Source organism: Pleurodeles waltl, chromosome 6, assembly GCF_031143425.1.
Source record: "Pleurodeles waltl isolate 20211129_DDA chromosome 6, aPleWal1.hap1.20221129, whole genome shotgun sequence".
Classification (NCBI taxonomy): Eukaryota; Metazoa; Chordata; class Amphibia; order Caudata; family Salamandridae; genus Pleurodeles; species Pleurodeles waltl.
The window spans coordinates 111,808,348-111,829,838 of record NC_090445.1 but is presented as its reverse complement, the minus strand read 5'-3'; the positions used below and the strand labels follow the sequence as shown (position 1 = coordinate 111,829,838).

Here is a 21,491-nt window from a genome sequence, read left to right as displayed (position 1 = left end):
TCATAGCTCCTTCTATCCTGCTCTTGCGGTGACAGTTTGGATAAAGCACGCTGTGAAATCAGTCCAACAAAAACAAGGTGGTGTGAGAGCAGCAGCCCAGAGCAGTGTTGCAGACACTGGGCAGCTCAAACGTCTAGCTGGTCTGGTACCCCAGTCATTCTCAGACTGCCACTGAAAAAAAGTGCAAACCCTTGAATAACCTGCTAGGATAATCCGAGCAAAACCTATCTCACAGGCAATGTTTAAGAGAGTACGCTACTGCTAAAACAGCTGACACAATCGGAACAAGAAAAGATTGTGCTCAAGTGGTCGACTAAACTGCATTTATGATCCACGTTTTACTTTCCAGGATGGGCGCACAAAGGATCAATGACCATGAAATCTTACACAAGCTTGTTAATTATGGACCAAACATGCTTGCTAGCAGTTTGTCCATTGCGTTATTTCAAGAACGGACTCTGCTGTAGCATTAAGAAACTAGAGGAGAAACTACAGCAATGGCGATCCGTGGCTCAAGTTGGGGCCCTGGGACCCAGCACTAGGGCGCCTTGGATCGGAGTCTTTGCAGAAGGCAGGACTGGGACGCAGGCTGCAAATCGTGTTTTAACGTATCCTGAACGCCCCAATAGTGGCACGCAACTAACAGCTGGTAAAACAAGCAGCCAGCCAGTACCGTGCAATAAATAGACACACAGACCTCTATTTAGGAGGAGATGTGCATGCTTCTCGAAGAGAAACAATGGTTTCTTTGGATGAATGCATGTCAGAGGACAACTGTTCCAGACAGCTGGTGAAGGGCACGGATATCTGGGCCTCACTGAGGCCGCGAGGCGAAAGGCATATACAAGCAACGGGTAGGAAGTGCGGCATTTCTTCCCTCCAACTGACAGCCCTCCCAACTGCCCCGAGAACTCGAGAGTTTCGACTGGCACAGCAGCGCTCCTACCTGGTAATCCTGGTCGTCGATGGCAAACCGCTCCCGCAGATTCCTGAACACCATGGGGCAGTATTCCTTGAACTTAAACCGGCTCGGCAAGTTTTCTCTGCAAAAGAAATGGCAAACTTTACGAACCGGGTCTGGTATGACCAAAGAGGACTTTGACAAATCGGTCCCTTGAGGTTTATGTAAAGGTTCAACAAAACGCAGCAGTGAAGTCACTAATAATCGCTGGAAACAATCCTCGATGACTTCCATCTAATAAAAATATGGAGCACAATCAAATGTAACGTCCACAGGTCACTTCCGCTCGTGTCAACACGCGCCACAGAAACATAAAGGGGGCTACATTTCAAACGCCACCAACAAATGGATGTAAAGTGCTATACGAAAACAACTCTATAAAAATTAAACACAGGCGACTTACCAGAGACTCGTAGTCAGTCCTACGGTCCTGAATCCAGGCTAACCGAGGTGTTGCTGTGGTACGCCTAGCGTGCACAAAAAGCATAACAAGCACTGGCAAAGCCAATAGCTCTGGCTAATAAAGTGGGTCTTGCGTCTGTTAAGGATAAGTATGGCACTCGGTAAGTCACCATATATACAACATTAATCACTGGACTCATACATCCATTCATCCACCCCCAGGCCCATTCTTGCATTCACACGTTTCTATAAAATAGTCACACAAACTCAACACGAGTATGGAAGATAAAATAATAAAAGTTCATCAAAAGAAAACATGCTGCCACTTAAACTTGGAGGGAATATGCTTCCAATCCAAAAAATAAACATAGATCAAGTCATTGGCCGTTTAGCAAAGTTATTGTAAATAGTGTACCATTGCTTTCGGGCTCCAACATAGCTTGTTGGAACAAAAAAATTGACAGTCTCTGCACACTGTCATTCCAAGATGGTCGCTCAGCAAATATTAAGGGTGTAGTCATTTCGAATTGTAAAACAAAGTGTACTAGTGCTTTACTGACCCAAGGTATCAAACATAACGCTTCTAAACATGGCAGACTTTCTTGAAACTATAAAAGAATACCCTATGGGCAATTCCACTCCAAGATGGTAACCCAGTTCAAAACAGTGCCATACACAATGTAGCAAACTCCATCAGAAATGACTGACAAGCGAGTGGCTTGGTAGGACTGCCAGAAGGATGTTACATTAAAAATAAGGGATGAAAGGGGGACTATAAATAAAAATCTATACAAATAAAGGATTTTCCCTCAGTGTAGACTTATGCACATTTACTTTGAGGCATATGTGTACAAGATGAGGTAAGATTCAGTTAATCACATGGCAATGACAAAAATGGGCTAAGTCACTGTCCCATGCAGTATGATGCCAGGGGGAGGTGCAGAATGTTAACAGCACCCAGGCAAGAAAGGTATGACTCAAATATCCTTTATGTATATATGTGTATGTAAAGTATATATATTTTTAATTATAAAAGCCTAGCATACAATACCTGCAACGCCCTTCTGAGAAGGTCTAGCAAGGAGTGTCGCAGAGTAAATGTTCTACGCCCCGGGTTTGCCAAATTAAGTAACCAACATCAAAATCCATTCTCACTACAGTAATTTGTGAGGTTCCATGTATAAAAATAAAAAAAACATGAGGCATTAAGACAGTAATCGAACAATCGCCCCTTAAAGGCCTATTGGTTTTAATGTATGATTCTCCCAAGAATTAAGTCACAAGACCTTTGTTGTCATTTTTCATAAAGAACAGATTAAAGCTATGGCATCTGAAACCGTGTTTCCTAATGAAGAAATCAGGTCTACGCCCTTTCTCACTGGCTTCTCACCATGACAAGCCTGCTACACTGTGCATAAACTTTTTAACACCACAATTGTGGAGTCATAAAATAGAATAATATTGGTTGAGAATGTACAAAGTAAGAATTATGTACAAAATCAGAATTGGGAAAACAATATAGACGCTCTTATAATAGTACTTGAAAAGGGTTTTCGCAGTGCAAAGCTTCCACTTTCAGAGATGTGTCAGAGAGGTAACCAACACCAGATCCCTTGCCTATTACGGTAATATATCAGACTCCATGTAACATTAGCTGTCCACAGGCTTTAACAGAGTAGTAACAATCCACTCTTAATGACCTTTCAACTTTAAAACATGTTTTTCACAACAAACAAGCCAGGCCTACTGCTTTTGTCATCTTATGCTCATAGCCAATGAACAAAACCCTAACCAATTGAGCCATACTGTACTTGTACATAAGCCAGCAACCCATCAGTCATATAATTACAAACATCAAGAAAATTACAGTTGCCCGAACAATATACATACCTCTGCAAAGGGCCTACCAATAATTATTACTTTGCAGATCTTGGACTCCAAGTGCCTGTCACCGTTTTGTAACCAACGACAAAACCTTTCCCATATATGGTATTCTGTAGAATTCCATGTAGCAAAAGAAATGAGTTACTTATCTGTAATCGTGGTTTTGCAGCTTAAAAGCGCTTTTAGATTCACATTCTGTGCATATTTCCCCCATCTAGTGTTTAGGCCGGAAGTATCGTATTACAAAAATGTTTTTTTTTCTTTTGGTGGGCCTTGATATAGGTGGTGCATGAGCAAGACATCAACCATAAGCCCAACTTCCCCCTTACTTGCAGACTATCTTGGTTTCTTTTTTGTTTTTTTTTCCCCCGTACTACCTGTCTTCCTTAGGGAGGTCACACATGAATCTAGAAAGCTTAAAGCTGCAAAACCATTATTACAGGTAACTGGGTTCTATTGCAGCATGGACTTTTTTCTCGATTCACAAGATGTGCTGAGATTACAGAGGTGTTACCTCTCCTGTAAAGGGAGGGGGGGGGGCTTAAAGAGGGAGTGGAGAAGAACAAATGTTTAATTACAGTTTGTCTTATTGCTACGACTATGTGTCTGTCTACACAGTCATTTTTTTGGAAACAAATGTTCGAAAGATCATGCGGCTGCACTGCAGATGTTCTGTAGTGAAATACTGGCCATGAAGGCCAGCGTAGCTCCCTTTTTGCTGAAGAATGCAGTTTAGGTTTCACTTGTAATGTCTCATGAGCCAGTAGAAACCAATGCTCAACGGTTTGCACTATCCATTTTCCAATGGTGTTCATTACCAGTGTTTTTTTTTTTTTTTTTTTTTTTTTTTTTTTTTAGTCTTCATTCACCCTAGGCCTTATGTAAACCTCCTTTACTTATCAACCAAGACAAAATAAGTTTTCCTCGGCCAGGGGTTGCCCTTTCCTCTCAAACAATCCTCAGACTGTCCCAGTTCCATAAGGATTTCAGAGCAGGGTGTAAAATCATTGGACAAATAACACAAATACATTTCCATTCCTGCATTAATTAAGCAAAAATTATATACATCAATGTCCTGATTTCCAATTCAATAATGGTGCCCAAAAATTCCCCCGCATCCTATCCTTTCCCCCCATTATTTGATCCAATTCTGCTGTGCAAAAAACATCCCTAAGCCATTCTGAGTGGCCTGGAGGGGCCTTTGAAATCCATTTTCTACATATTTCCCGCCTCCCCAACAATATTGCATAAAATACAAACTTCATATCTGCAATTGTATCCCGACCAGGCCACCCTGCCGATCTTGAAGTTGACCAAAAATTATTAACTGGAGAGAGGCTTCGATTTCCCGATTTAATATACTCGAAATTGTTTCACATACTCCTTCCCAAAAATGTCGAATATCATGACATTCCCAAAACATATGAATAGCTGTTGCTTGAATTAAACCACACTTTGGACATTTCACCTCCTGTCCTCCTTTCATTTTAGGTAACCTCTCAGGGGAAATATAAACTCTATGTATCGGGAAATAATGATTTTTCCTAAGAGTGGCCGGTTTCACAATACCAAAGAGCATTTTTAATGACTCTTTCCACCACCTCTTAACCGCCTCTTCTGGGAAAAATTCCCTCCACAAGTCACTGGGAAGTACAAACTCACCGTCCACCCCTTCTAGGATCCCCCAATACCAAGCAGACACTCTATGGGGACCTCCTAATGGGCTCGGGGTGATCTCACTCAATGGATTAGACATACCAACACCTTCCTTAATCCCCTGAGCCCATTTTCTTATTTGTAAAAACTTCCACCTGGACAAAGAACCACCCGTTTTCAACAGCAATTCTTCCCAGGGGAGAAAACCCCCTCCGAAAACAAATCTCCCCAATGCTCTAACCCTGCTTGTTTTATCGGTAACGCTAAGATATCTTGAAAGCATTCTGGGGTACCCGGGGAATACCAGATAGGTGCGTCAAAATTATAATAGGTGAGTTTCGCCAATTGTCTAATCTGATACCAACTTTCTGCCAGCCCCGCATAATTTTCAACCTTATCTTTTTGAAGAATTTAGGGTCCCCAAATTAAAACATAAAGTTGGTTGAAGCGCCTTTGATATTAGAAGCCATTATCTTAAACATTAAACCCGTAGTCAGAGTCTCAGGCAAGGAACAAAATTCTAAAGTTTTTCAAAAGAAAAGCCCATGCATAATATTGCAGCTCTGGTAATGCCAAACCGCCCTTTTCCTTACACCGACGTAACTTCCTCCGAAAAATTCTAACACCTTTAGAACTCCAAATAAAATCGCTTATAAGGTGCTGCATTTTTTCTATATATATTTTCTGCATGGGGAGTGGAGAAGTAGAGAACAAAAAATTCCACTTTGGGAGGATAGACATTTTTACCAAATTAACTCTGCCAATAATCGTTAAGGGAAGATGGTCCAACCTTGTAGTAAACTTACATTCCAGCAACAATTTTAACTGATTCCTCTCCACTAGCTGGTTAATATTTTGAGGTATCAGAATTCCCAAATATCTGATTTCCTTTTTACAGTAGACTGATTTATACTCCATATTCCAAGCCATAATCTCTGTTTTTTCTACATTCACGTGGTAACCAGAAACCTTACCAAATTCCTCAGCCAGCTTAAGAATCTCAGGAAATGCAGGTACTAAATTATCTGTATAAACCAAAAGATCATCGGCATACAAAGCAAGTTTCATCAGTGTTCATTACCAGTGTTGTGTCCAGTGCCACTGGGGAATGTACTATGAAGAACTGCATGGTCACATTGATTTTCTGTGACTACTGTATGAAGTACATCACTAGTCTTGTTACAAGGGGCGTGGTGCTTTTTCTGCTTTGTCACTCTGCTTTTGAAAGAAAACCAATTGGGTTATGGCCAGGTTGATAGCGAATGGTGACACTACTTTTGATAGGACTTTAGGATGTGTTCTCATGTTAACCGTATCTTTGCATATGTTTAGGTATGGTCCCTGTACTGTGAGTGCCTGCAACTCACTTACTCTCCACAGAGATGAGAATGCCACCAAGAATGCCTCCAGTGAGAGGCATGGGTTCAAAAGGGTGAAGTTATGATACCCAATGTGTTCAAATTGCATTGTGGTGCAGGAATAGTATGTGAACGGAAACGTCTTTTTTCCTCTTCCAGAAACCTCTTAATGACAGGAATAGCAAAAAAAGTTTCACTTGCATTCCACTAATATGAGCCGCAACCGCTTCAAATGGAATTTTGAAGTATAGGTTAACCTGCAATCGGCGACATGTGTAAGGTACCCTCTAACATCTCATCCGACATGGGTAGATGTAAATTGATTTCCAGGCACCACTTTAGGGTGAAACACTTCCTTAATGAAGAGTTACATGCTTCCCTAATGACTTTTAAGGTTTTCTCTGTAAGTTTTAAGTGTGTGAATTCGCCTAGCTCAAGAACTAAGCTGTTAACTGCAGATCACCTGGGTTTTGTTGGAACACTTTCACTCTTTGCATTTTGAGCTTGTGTTTGAGCATGGTTATCTTCATACAGATGATAAGACATCTGAACAACTACATGCTTTATCAACCAAAGGTAGTTTTAGTTTCCATTCGTGAGGAGTTTGTCAGCTTAGCTAGTCTGCATGAATGTTCTCTACCCCCGAGACCTGGTTTGCCACAAGGTGTATGTGTCTTGTGATGTACCACTTGCAAATGCTCTGTACTAGTTTAGAAAGTGGGTAGCATACTCAGGAGGGTATAATTTTATATACTACCCACTCGTCCACAAAACGGGAAGCTTCAGAATCTACTCGTCCTGTAAAAAAAATAAAAAAAAATACAATTGTCCCTTTTTGAGAACAACTCCTCGCCATGGACTGACACAGGGTGGCCTGCAGAGTTCTGAATATGCCCCAACCCAACAGACCACACCCGAAACCTCGGCACCATCCTGGATAGCAAGCTATCCATGAAGGAACAAGTCAACGTAGTCTCATCTGTCTGCTTCCACACCCTTTGCATGCACCACAATATCTTCTGGGGGCTCTCAGCAGACACCAGAAGGACCGTCACACAGGCCCTCATCACCAGCAGACTGGACTACAGAAACACGCTCTAAGTTGGAATCACAGTACACCCCCTGAAGAGATTCCAGACAATACTGACCTCAACAGCAAGACGCGTACTCGACCTCCCCAGATGATCCGCATCACACCCCATCTCAAAAATCCACACTGGCTCCCAATTCAGAAGAGATGCCAGTTAAATTGCTGACCCACACCTACAAGGCCCAGCACAACAGAGGACCACCATAAATCAACAAACGCCTGAGCTTCCACCAACCAACCAGACACCTCCAATCAGCTTCCTTCACCCTGTACCTCAGAACCGTACCGTCACTATAGCGATTCAAAAGAGAACTAAAGACCTGGTTGTTCGAATGATTATTCCTACATACAGTAGTATACAGCTCCAGCGCCTGGGTGATTTGCAGCGCTCTATAAATGTATGATTGATAGGCATGAGGTGACACATTATGGTTGTATTCTCATTATATTAGAGGTCTGCGAGTAGGGGGCTACACACAGGGGTTGAAAGTAGGAATGAAGTAAGTCTGTGCAAAACCACAAACTAACATGTTTAATTGTATTCACTAACTCCTCTTCAATGACTTCCCATACAGAAAAAGGTTGGAAATGTCTCCTGACTAGGGCAGGAGTACAATGTTTTACACGGTGGGGAAGAAAGGTGGTGTAGGGTGAGTGAATTTTATTCTATTGCCAAGCAGATTTTCACATAAGCGTATATGTGCTTGCATGAAATCAAAGCTTTGCTAGGCATAACAGCTTCCAGGTCTAGTTCTGCAAACGTTAGTGAATTTCTGAAAGTTATAAATCTGAGCCAGTGTAAGAATATATAGCTGTGGATGAACGGTGGCTTTCTGTAAGAACTGAACTCCTAATTGTTTTCAAATTGCCCATAATGGTTTTACACTAATTATTATCCATTATTAGTCTCTTTTTTTGTTTTTTTCTCATCACCTTGCATCAATCAGGATTTACTAAGTGATGCCCTAGAGAGATGGGATTTAAAGTTGCAGAATCTTTTAGCAAATTCTTCTTTCCAGATTGCAATCGTTTGTGTACCTTTCACTTGTTAAAGCAAACAATCACCACCTCTTGTTTTTATGCTAATGCATGTATAATCATATTAGGGAGCACTGCAAATAGCCTTAAATTATTACATATTTTAAAGCAATGCAAGTTGAGCTCACTGCGTTTCTTTAAGTGCTAGCCCTAATGCCAAAAGCTTTATATCAATTGTCACTGTATTTATATAGTGCTTACTACCGCTGACGAGACACCAAAGTGGTTTTCAGTGAGTAGCATGCTACTACGGAACCCCAAAAGGATTAGTGGTGGATTGGTCTAGGGAAATGTGAGTTAATTTGAGTTGTGGACATGCAAGTCTGTTAGCCGAATCGAACAAAACAATGGAGGGATAGAGGAGATAATAGTCTAGAAGGGAGATCATAGTAGCTAAATGAGGTTTGGGTGAGCCAACAAGGGAAGAGTCTAGAAAGTGTTAGACAGAGTAGCACATTAAAGGGAGTCAAAGGTTCTTTTCTTCTACAGAAAGAGTAAAGCAAAATATATATATATATATATATATATATATACACGTGTGTACACACACAATTACATAGAAAAGGTATACATGTATAAGGAAGATCATATATATATATATATATATATATATATATATATATATATATATATATAGATATAACGTATTCCATAAATTCAGACCTGCAAGTGTTGCTGTACTTGAAGCAAATTTATGGTGTATTTTCATAAAAATATGTAATTTTCCATATTTTAATTTTATATATTCCTCAATTTGGTAAATAAAATAGTTATGATAACAATGAATGGTAAAGGGGGTGGTGATGTGTTTAGGAAAAGTGTATGTGGTTGTGAGAGGGGATGGACAGTACGAAATGAACCATATAGATAACTATACATATAGATAACTAAAACAGAGACCCATAAGCATCTAAACAAATAACTTGTATGAAAACGATGCAGTGAGCTATATACATGTTAAGCATAAAATATTTAACCATAAGTAATATATACATTTGTTATGAAGACAAAGAATAGTTATATATTTTTATATATTTTCTAAAAACCATAGTTCCATTTTTGGCCTGTTTATCAGTGTGTTTTTACTGTCTCATTGGGATCCTGCTAGCCAGGACCCCAGTGCTCATAGTTAGAGACCTATTTGTCAGTGTGTTTTTACTGTCTCACTGGGATACTACTAGCCAGGTCCCCAGAGCTCATAGTTTGTGGCCTATGTGTGTTGTCAGTTTGCTTGACTGTGTCACTGGAGTTCTGCTAACCAGAACTCCAGTGCTTATGCTCTCTCGGTTTATCAAATGTGTCACTATAGTTTAGTGACTCCAAATACCAATTCTAATTGGCACACTGGATCCCCCTTATAAGTCCCGAGTAGGTGGTACCTAGGTACCCAGGGCATTGGGGTTCCAGGAGATCCTTATGGGCTGCAGCATTTCTTTTGCCACCCATAAGGAGCTCATACAAACACTCCTTCAGGAGTGACACTGCAGCCTGAGCGAAATAGTGCACACACTATTTCATAGTCATTTTCACCTATAAGTCACCTATATGTCTAACCTTCAGTTACTGAAGGCTAGGTACAAAGTGACTGTGTGTGAGGTCATCCTTGCACTAGCAATGGTGCCCCCACGTTGTTCAGGACAAATTTCCCAGACTTCGTGAGTGCGGGACACCATTATAAGCGTGCACTACATATATGTCAATACATATATGTAGCTTCACAAAAGTAACTCCGAATATGGCCATGTGAGGTGTCTAAGATTGTGAAATTGAAACCCCAATCCAAATATGGCTTTGAGGGGCCAATTCCATGCATCCTGGGGGCTCCACCATGGACTGCCAGTACTGCCAAACCAGCTCTCAGACGTTTCCACTGCAGCCCCAGCTGCTGTCACCTCACAGACAGGTCTCTGCCCTCCTGGGGATTGAGCAGCTCAATCCCAGGAAGGCAGAACAATGCATGTCTATGTCTATTTTAGTCATTTATAGAGCGCATGGGTACCCGAAGGCCTCCCAGCGCTAGTGTGGGACCAAATTAAACAAACAAAACTGGCACATTAAAGAGGAAAGAGGAAAGTCTTTAGCAATTTACAAAAAGAGCATTCAGAGTCTTCTAAGCGAAGCTCAGATGGAAAAGAATTCCATAGATGGGCTGCCCTAATGGCGAAAGATCTGCCTCCCCAGCTCCCTTTCTTAACCCGAGGTATGTTAATCGGGATGCAGAAGAGGATCTGAGTAGACGTTGGGGAATGTAGGGGGTTATAGTCTGACTAAGAAAGGCCAGACCTCTGTTATGAAGAGCTCGGTGGACAAAGAAGGCAGCTTTAAAGTTGATGAGCTGTTCAATGGGTAGCCAATGAAGGAAGGTTAGGGCAGATTTCGCTGAAAGATGTCTAGGAGTGCCCATCAAAAGACGGGCAGCGCATTCTGTACCACCTGCAGCCTCTTCACAACATATTTAGGAGAACTCATAAATAAAATATTCCCATAGCCCAGACAAGATAAAATTAGGGCCTGAACAATGAGCCGTTTGGCTAAAAAAGGGAGAAATGTGAACATTTTCCTACAGGTCCTCAAGACATAAAAACAAGAGGCGGCTAGCTTCTTTGCATGGCATTCCATTGTAAATTGCATGTCCGCCCAAGATTTTATTAGTGTCTTTAGGCGGGGGGAGGTTGTTTAGTTCTGCTGGGGCTAACAAAGGGGACTGAAGGCACAGAGAGTTCCCTATCAGCATAACCTCCGTTTTTTCATTAAATTTTAATTTGCTATCAGCCATCCAACCAGCAATGTCCGCTAGGCATGCCAAAAGGACGGCAGATTCAGAGTTACTTTTGGTAAAAAAAAAGACAAGACCAATTGAGTATCATCAGCATAGGAGATAAATGATAACCCAAAGGGTTCCACAGTCTTTGCCAACAAGGCCATATAAATGTTAAAAAGTGTGGAACGCAGGGACGAGCCCTGAGGAACACCGCATGTCAGGGAGAAAATGTTCGAGTCGTATGTCTGATCCAGGACTTGAAACGTCCTCTGATCAAGAAATGACGAAAGCTGTTTAAGGCAAATTCCTTCAATTCCTATTTGAGTGATTCTGCGTAAAAGGGTCTTATGGTCCACAGTATCAAACGCAGAGTTCAAATCAAGAAGAATGATGGCTGCATGTCCACCAGCATCTAAGCGGTATCTGGTGTCTTCGGTAACAACCAAAAGGGCAGATTCAGTGCTGTGGAGTGGTCTAAAACCCATTTGGGTGAAGATTGTGTTTCTCAAGAAAACCAGACACCTGGGAGTTGACGTGTTTATCCATAATTTTAGATGCAATTGGGAGAAGAGCAATTGGTCTATAACTGCCAAGTGAGGTTGTGTCAAGATTACCTTTTTTTTTTTTTTTTTTTTTAAGCAGAGGCTTGACCACAGCATGTTTCCAGTGATGGGGAATGTGCCCAGAGGACAGAGTCTTGTTAAGAATCTTAGTTAGAACCAGCGTTACGACTTCTGATCCTAAGGCTAGGGTATAAGGAGGGGATGGGTCCATGACCTCTTCATTAATCGGCTGGAAAGTTGAAAGTAGAACTCGAGAACGTTTTATCGTTATGTGGAAATGGGCATCCTTTAAATCTACACTCTCCAGATAGTCCTTCTCCAGTAAAGATATTACATCCTCGAGAGTTGTAATCTGGTACTTATGTTGTGATGAACTTGTTTAGAAAAAGCAGGTGGAAGATTAGTTGCACAGTTACAGCTTGTTTGGGACATAAAGTAAATCGAATACACCAGTGTTTCCCTCCACTAAGGGTACAACCTCTATTGCATCTTGCATTAATAGTTAATCTACAGCTGCTGCCTCTAGACTTGACCCTGCCTCGACAAAATGCCTTTGGCTGTGAAGGTTATTGCCACTGTGTACTTCGAAGCAACTTGCTCCCTATGTGCGTTCTTTGAGCTTGATGGGCGTACAGTGGTTTTCCCCAAACCCCTACTCTCAGTGATGCCATTACTTTTAACCCCTTCTGTGCCAGGGACGTAATGGTTACGTCCACCGGCACATTGCTCCTGTGTCGAGGACTTAAGCATTATGTCCTTGGCCTGGAGCGCTGCCGCTCCCTTCGTGGGCTTCCCTCCCACCCCCCGAAGCCCCTTCCAGCTCCCCCACCCACCCTAATGACATCAACGCGCGACTTCGCGCTGACATCATTACAGAGCACCGGAAGCCATTTGCTTCCAGCTTGCGATCGGAGAAACAGGTGAATTTCTCCTCCAGCGAGTGGGGGCTTTGAAACGAAGAGGCATCGGGGGAAAGGAAAGGGTTTTCCTTTCCCCCGATGTCTCTTTGAGCATTCCTGAGCAGGAATGCCCACTAGACGCCAGGGATTTTCTTTGCTTGTACTTTTGTTGTTTCTGTGTCGGGGAGCAGCCCCTTGGGCAAGGGTCGCAGGCATATTATTTATGGCAATTTCTGGCAGAAACCAATGGAACGGGGGGGGGGGAGGAGAGGAGAGGAGAGGAGAGGAGAGGAGAGGAGAGGAGAGGAGAGGAGAGGAGAGGAGAGGAGAGGAGAGGAGAGGAGAGGAGAGGAGAGGAGAGGAGAGGAGAGAGAGAGATATTGATTTTCTTTTCCCTTTGAGGGTGGCCCCTTGAGCAAGGGTCGCTCCCCATGGGGACACACTTCTAAAGGTATTTTCTTCCCCCCTTGAGGCAGATAGGCCTATTTTTTGTAGGCCCATCTGCCCCTATGGGGGACAGAATCCACTTAGGCACCAATTTCTAGATGCTTGATGGTGGGGTGTTTGTAAACTGGCAAAGTATTTGCATTTGTGATTAAAAAAAATTCTCCTTTTTGTTCTAGTTCAAAGCTTTTGCTTTCTCTGCTGTGGCTCCTTGTGGTTTTGGCGGTGGTTGACCTGCGGTTTGCATAGTTGCATGTTTTAGGTGTGAGAAAGTAGCCTCTTTCTAGCCTTGTTACCCCCACTTTTGGCCTGTTTGTGAGTGTATGTCAGGGTGTTTTCACTGTCTCACTGGGATCCTGCTAGCCAGGGCCCAGTGCTCATAGTGAAAACCTTAAGTTTTCAGTATGTTTGTTATGTGTCACTGGGACCCTGCTAGTCAGGACCCCAGTGCTCATAAGTTTGTGACCTATAGGTATGTGTTCCCTGTGTGATGCCTAACTGTCTCACTGAGGCTCTGCTAACCAGAACCTCAGTGGTTATGCTCTCTCTTTACAAATTGTCACTAACAGGCTAGTGACCAATTTTACCAATTTACATTGGCATACTGGAACACCCTTATAATTCCCTAGTATATGGTACTGAGGTACCCAGGGTATTGGGGTTCCAGGAGATCCCTATGGGCAGCAGCATTTCTTTTGCCACCCATAGGGAGCTCTGACAATTCTTACACAGGCCTGCCACTGCAGCCTGAGTGAAATAACGTCCACGTTATTTCACAGCCATTTTACACTGCACTTAAGTAACTTATAAGTCACCTATATGTCTAACCTTTACCTGGTAAAGGTTGGGTGCTAAGTTACTTAGTGTGTGGGCACCCTGGCACTAGCCAAGGTGCCCCCACATTGTTCAGGGCCAATTCCCCGGACTTTGTGAGAGCGGGGACACCATTACACGCGTGCACTACATATAGGTCACTACCTATATGTGGCTTCACAATGGTAACTCCGAATATGGCCATGTAACATGTCTATGATCATGGAATTGCCCCCTCTATACCATCCTGCCATAGTTGGCACAATCCCATGATCCCAGTGGTCTGTAGCTCAGACCTGGGTACTGCCAAACTGCCTTTCCCGGGGTTTCACTGCAGCTGCTGCTGCTGCCAACCCCTCAGACAGGCTTCTGCCCTCCTGGGGTCCAGCCAGGCCTTGCCCAGGATGGCAGAACAAAGGACTTCCTCTGAGAGAGGGTGTTACACCCTCTCCCTTTGGAAAATGGTGTGAAGGCAGGGGAGGAGTAGCCTCCCCCAGCCTCTGGAAATGCTTTCATGGGCACACATGGTGCCCATTTCTGCATAAGCCAGTCTACACCGGTTCAGGGACCCCTTAGCCCTGCTCTGGCGCGAAACTGGACAAAGGAAAGGGGAGTGACCACTCCCCTGACCTGTACCTCCCCTGGGAGGTGCCCAGAGCTCCTCCAGTGTGCTCCAGACCTCTGCCATCTTGGAAACAGAGGTGCTGCTGGCACACTGGACTGCTCTGAGTGGCCAGTGCCATCAGGTGACGTCAGAGACTCCTTCTGATAGGCTCCTTCAGGTGTTGCTAGCCTCTTCTCTCTCCTAGGTAGCCAAACCCTCTTTTCTGGCTATTTAGGGTCTCGGTCTCTTGGGATTCCTTAGATAACGAATGCAAGAGCTCATCCGAGTTCCTCTGCATCTCTCTCTTCACCTTCTGCCAAGGAATCGACTGCTGACCGCGCTGGAAGCCTGCAAAACTGCAACATAGTAGCGAAGACGACTACTGCAACTCTGTAACGCTGATCCTGCCGCCTTCTCGACTGTTTTCCTGGTGGTGCATGTTGTGGGGGTAGTCTGCCTCCTCTCTGCACTAGAAGCTCCGAAGAAATCTCCCGTGGGTCGACGGAATCGTCCCCCTGCAACCGCAGGCACCAAAGAACTGCATCACCGGTACCCTGGGTCTCCTCTCAGCACGACGAGCGAGGTCCCTTGAATCCAGCAACTCTGTCCAAGTGACTCCCACAGTCCAGTGACTCTTCAGTCCAAGTTTGGTGGAGGTAAGTCCTTGCCTCCCCACGCCAGACTGCATTGCTGGGAACCGCGACTTTTGCAGCTACTCCGGCCTCCGTGCACTTCCGGCGGAAATCCTTTGTGCACAGTCCAGCCTGGGTCCACGGCACTCTAACCTGCATTGCACGACCTCCTAAGTTGTTCTCTGGCGACGTGGGACTCCTTTGTGCGACTTAGGGAGAGCACTGTTTCACGCATCCTCGTAGTGCCTGTTTCTGGCACTTCTGCGGGTGCTGCCTGCTGCTGAGAGGGCTCCTTGTCTTGCTCGACGCCCCCTCTGTCCCCTGACGCAATTGGCGACATCCTGGTCCCTCCTGGGCCACAGCAGCATCCAAAAACACTAACCGCACGATTTGCAGCTAGCAAGGCTTGTTGGCGGTCTTTCGGCGGGAAAACACTTCTGCACGACTCTCCACGGCGTGAGGGATCCGTCCTCCAAAGGGGAAGTCTCTAGCCCTTGTCGTTCTTGCAGAAACCTACGCTTCTACTGTCCAGTAGCAGCATCTTTGCACCCACAGCTGGCATTTCCTGGGCATCTGCCCATCTCCGACTTGCTTGTGACTTTTGGACTTGGTCCCCTTGTTCCACAGGTACCCTCGACTGGAAATCCATCGTTGTTGCATTGTTGGTTTGTGTCTTTCCTGCAGAATTCCCCTATCACGACTTCTATGTCCTTTGGGGAACTTTAGTGCACTTTGCACTCACTTTTCAGGGTCTTGGGGTGGGCTATTTTTCTATCCCTTACTATTTTCTAATAGTCCCAGCGACCCTCTACAAGGTCACATAGGTTTGGGGTCCATTCGTGGTTCGCATTCCACTTTTGGAGTATATGGTTTGTGTTGCCCCTATCCCTATGTGTCTCCATTGCATCCTATTGTAACTATACATTGTTTGCACTGTTTTCTAATACTATTACTGCATATTTTGGTATTGTGTACATATATCTTGTGTATATTTGCTATCCTCATACTGAGGGTACTCACTGAGATACTTTTGGCATATTGTCATAAAAATAAAGTACCTTTATTTTTAGTATATCTGTGTATTGTGTTTTCTTATGATATTGTGCATATGACACTAAGTGGTACTGTAGGAGCTCACTCGTCTCCTAGTTCAGCCTAAGCTGCTCTGCTAAGCTACCATTATCTATCAGCCTATGCTGCTAGACACCCTATACACTAATAAGGGATAACTGGGCCTGGTGCAAGGTGCAAGTACCCCTAGGTACTCACTACAAGCCAGTCCAGCCTCCTACATTAGGCAAGTAAAAACAATTTATTCCAAAGGAGTACTGTTGCCATGTATGAATGACATGTTTGTAGATGATGTACTAAATGCAGGATTGTGTGTGAAATTGTCCTTAGATTTGTGCACAATGATATTTTTGTTGTCTTATTTCTAATTTGCTTTTCTTTCTTTCTTTTTAGTGGGATATCATTGGTGATTGCTGTGTCTGTGCAGAGAAGTTGCTGGTGAGTCGTGCTTTTTCAGGCAAGTCAGTGGTATAGTTTTTGAGTTTAGAACTCTTAGTGATAAAGCTACACTTTATTACTTATCTTACACAGTGCTGGTTGTTGGTGGTGCATTTGTCCAGTTACTTTTCAAAGGAAAGATCATTGCTAGCCGCAGGATGACCGCTCAGCAGGTTGTTGGTATGCTTTTTGAGTCATTGTCTGATCATGATTTTGAGACGGACTCTGCATCTGAGGCAGACGAGGAAGTGAGAGATTCTGGCAGAGAAGTTTCGGTCGGAGAGGCATCTTCTGATGGGGAAGCCACTCTCAGTGCAGATGAAGGGCCTGTTTTAGAGGAGGACACTGATGTGCCATTAGTGCAGCAACCTGGGGCTGAAAGGTTTCCCGTTAGAAGACCTGAACTCTGGGTTGCCCCAAACATGACCAGCCAGCGTTGCCTGCCTGCACTAGTCTCCCGGGGTGTAGAGTCAATACAGATAACTTTTTGCCTGTCAATTTCTTTGAGTTATTTATGGATGATGTGTTTTTGGAAGAGATTGTTGAGCAGACTAATTTGTAGGCGGAGCAGTATTTGAGGGACAACACTGCTAGACTTAGGCCACACTCTAGAGCTACCCAGTGGATTCCTACAAATTTGGAGGAGATGAAAAGCTTTTTGGGTTTGACTCTTTTGATGGGTTTGATAAGGAAGCCGTCGCTGGCTTCTTATTGGTCTACCAGTCCCTTGATGGCAACAGCTATATTTCCTGCAACCATGCGTCTTAATCGGTAAATGCTTCTTCTTAGAATGCTGCATTTTGTTGACAATGCTTTAGCCTTGCTACGAGATCATCCTGATTCTGACCGTCTTTTTAAGATCAGGCCTGTCCTTGATCATTTTGTAGATCGGTTTTCAGAGGTCTGTGTTCCAGGCAAAGAAATAGCTGTGGACGAGTCTTTGGTCCTCCTGAAGGGTCGTTTGGTTTTTAGGCATTACATTCCTAGCAAGAGGGCATGATATGGAATTAAATTGTTTATGCTGTCTGAAAGTAGTACAGGATATGTGTATAGTTTCTGTGTCTACACTGGTAGGGATTACAGTATCGACCACCCTGGTTGTCCTCCCACTTTTGGAGTTACTGAGAAAATTGTGTGGGAACTTGGTAGACAACTGTTCAACAAAAGGTCACCATTTGTATGTAGATAACTTCTACACTCGAGTGCAGTTGTTCAAGGAATTGTTTAGAGTGGACACTGTTGCTTGTGGCACAATTTGTTGTAACCGGAAAGGCTATCCAAGAGAGCTTGTCTGTAAAACAAACTTGAGAGGGGACAGTGCAGTGCCTTGCGGAATGATGAGCTGATAGCTTTGAAATTTTCAGACAGGAGGATTGTCTACATGCTAAGTACCATCCATGATGAGAGTACTTCCCCAGTGACTGTTTGCAGCCAGGTTGCTGAAGTGCACAAACCTGTGTGCATTTTAGATTATAATATCATGGCGAGGTGTAGACAGAGTTGATCAGAGGTTGGAACTTTATACTGCTATTCGTAAGTCTTACGTTTGGTATAAGAAGTTAGCAATTCACCTCTTCCACTTGGCAACTTTTGATGCTTTTATTGTGTTTAAGGATAGGTCTCCAGAGTCAAAGTTGACATTTGTGAAATTTCAGGAGTCAGTGATAGAGAGCCTTATTGAGGTGGAACAGGCAAGAGTTCCTAGAGAAGCAGTGGTGGAGGATGTGGCTAGATTGAAAGATCGCCACTTTGCTGAGCACATTCCTCCCACGCCTAAAAAGGACTTTCCAGCTAAGAAATGTAGAGTCTGTGATCGAAGAGGTATCCGAAGGGAGACTCTAATGTACTGCCCAGATTGTCCTTTAAAGCCTGGGCTGTGTGGGTGGTTGTTTCAGGAATTACCACACCCAGAAGAATTACTGGGAACTACCATGAGTGTAAACTGCCTGTTCTGTATTTTCATGTGCTCAGTTTCATGGTTGACATTTCTGTCATGTACTTAGTTGGAGCTTTTGTGTTTGTAGCTTTATAATCATTTCTAATTAGTTAGTGGTTTCTTGTCACAAAAAAGTGATGCCATTGTGTGTGGAGTGGCACTTGGCTGACGGTGTAAATATTGACTTGCTGTTGGCTACTGCAGCACACTGCCAGCCAAACGCCAGTCCACACACTCCCATCAGCTGGTGTGATTGCTGTATCAGGCATGAGGGCATATGTAAGTGATGGGCCCTTGAGTGGCACTGTGTTGATGCAAGTGTTGCAATGCGCTGGCATTTTTCTGTTGCAGGCACCTGGGCCACCCACATAAGTGAGGTATAATTTTTATCAGGGGACTTGGGGGAAACACTGGGTGGAAGGAAATTTGTGGCTCCTCTCAGATTCCAGAACTTTCTGTCAACGAAATGAGAGGAAAAAGTGATTTTTGGCCAAAGTTTGAGGTTTGCAAAGGATTCTGGGTAACGAACGAGTTACTTACCTTCGGTAACGACTTTTCTGGTGGATACATTAGCTACCTGTGGATTCCTCACCTCATGAATACTCCCATGGCGCCAGCATTCTACGGAAATCTTCTTACTAGTCTCTGCACGTCGACGAGGACGTCACTGTCTCGCACGCGACGCCGTCTGACGTCATACAGGCAATAAGAGGTCCTCGACGACGTGCGGACGTCAGTACCAATCATTTTTTACGTGCATGAGAACAACCAGGCAATGCAATGAAAGAACAAAGCAACATCCATTATAATGTAAAAATACACCACATTGTATGAATAACTGTAAATCTTTTTATGTACATATATATATATATATATATATAAAACTCTCTCTTTTAAAATATATACACACACCAAGTATATACATAAAGATATATAGACATATACCTACATATATATAAATATATTATATATATACATCTATTGCACCCTCAAAGACCAAGAGGAGCACACTCAAGGATTACTTGGCAAGACCATAAAGGCAACGGGGAGGCGGGTGGGACCGTGAGGAATCCACAGGTAGCTAATGTATCCACCAGAAAAGTCGTTACCGAAGGTAAGTAACTCGTTCTTCTGATGGATACAACTACCTGTGGATTCCTCACCTCATGAATAGAGTCCCAAAGCAGTACCACGCCCGGCGGTGGGTGCCTAAATGGTCAAACCAAGAAATCCTGCAGCACTGACCGTGCAAAATGGCCGTCCCTTCTAACCTCAGAATCTAAACAGTAATGTTTTGCAAAAGTGTGAAGGGACGACCAAGTTGCGGCCTTGCAGATGTCGACCACAGGAACACCTCTGGCTAAGGCCGAAGTGGCCGACTTAGCTCTGGTGGAATGAGCTCTAATGCCCTCAGGAGGATCCTTCTTTGCCAAAGAGTAACATATTTTAATGCAAAGAACAACCCACCTGGATAGTGTTCTCTTGTGGACTGCCTTTCCTCTCCTCTTGCCCACGTATCCAATAAACAGCTGATCCTCCAGCCTGAAATCCTTTGTTCTATCGATAAAGAAGCTCAACGCTCTCTTTGGGTCCAGACGGTGCAGTCTTTCTTCCTCTTTGGAAGGATGAGGCGGAGGATAGAACGTGGACAAAGTAATTGCCTGAGCCAAATGGAAGGGTGAAACAACCTTCGGGAGGAAAGCAGCCTTGGTCCTCAACACCACCTTATCCCCATAAAAAGTTGTATAAGGGGGTTTTACTGATAAGGCCTGCAACTCACTCACTCTCCTTGCTGATGTTATAGCTATCAGGAAGACTGTTTTTAAAACCAAATACCTCAAGGGGCAAGAATGCATAGGTTCAAAAGGGGACCCCATAAGGAAAGTCAGGACTAAGGACAAATCCCATTGCGGCATAACGAATGGCTTTGGAGGATATTGATTTAGAAGACCTTTCAAGAATCTGATAACAATAGGGGATTTAAATAAAGATGGTTGGTCTGGAAGACATATGAAGGCTGACAAGGCCGATAAATAACCTTTAATGGTAGCCACTGCACAGCCTTTCTGCGCCAGAGATAGAGCAAAAGACAAAACGTCCGATAGATGAGCATGTAAAGGATCAATCTGCCTCTCTCCACACCACGCAACAAATTTAGACCACCTATTAGCGTAGATAGATTTAGTGGAGTGTCGCCTGGCCGCTAATATAACATCCACTACCTCAGGCGGGAGAGAGAAGGAACTCAGGTTGCCCCGTTCAATCTCCAGGCATGTAGGTGCAGACTCTGGAGGTTGGGGTGTAGAACCTGCCCCTGCGACTGTGAGAGGAGGTCTGCCCTGAAAGGGAGACGGAGCGGCGGGCACGTTGAGAGTTGGAGAAGGTCGGAGTACCACACCCTCCTTGGCCAATCCGGAGCTATTAAGATTACTAGAGCCCGGTCTTGGCGAATCTTCCTCAATACTCGAGGAATCAAGGGTATGGGAGGAAACGCGTAAAGCAACTGGCCGCACCAGGTCATTTGAAACGCGTCCCCCAACGCTTCCTGCATCGGATACTGAAGGCTGCAGAACAACGGACAATGCGCGTTCTCTCGAGTGGCGAACAGATCTACCCGAGGAAACCCCCACTTGTGGAAGATTAAACGGACTTGATCTGGATGGAGACGCCACTCGTGGTCTGCCGAGAAGTGGCGACTGAGACTGTCCGCACGCACGTTCAAGACTCCGGCCAGATGGTTTGCTATCAAGCAAATCCGATGGTCCTTTGCCCAGGACCATAGTCGAAGAGCTTCTCTGCAGAGAAGGTACGACCCCACTCCTCCCTGCTTGTTTATGTACCACATCGTGGTAGTATTGTCCGTTAGGACCTGTACCGACTGACCACGAAGGGAAGGGAGGAAGGCCTTGAGAGCCAGACGTACAGCCCGTAACTCTAACAG

General features: G+C 44.1%; 1 protein-coding gene across 1 annotated transcript in view; it reads right to left on the bottom strand.

Moving 5' to 3' along the window:
- Positions 1–21,491, bottom strand: part of PIP4K2B (phosphatidylinositol-5-phosphate 4-kinase type 2 beta) — a 320,769-nt gene that overhangs the window by 152,026 nt on the left and 147,252 nt on the right. Inside the window, exon 3 of the mRNA XM_069237479.1 lies at positions 947–1,043. Coding sequence (XP_069093580.1) covers positions 947–1,043 — 97 coding nt within the window. The remainder of the gene's footprint in view (positions 1–946; positions 1,044–21,491) is intronic.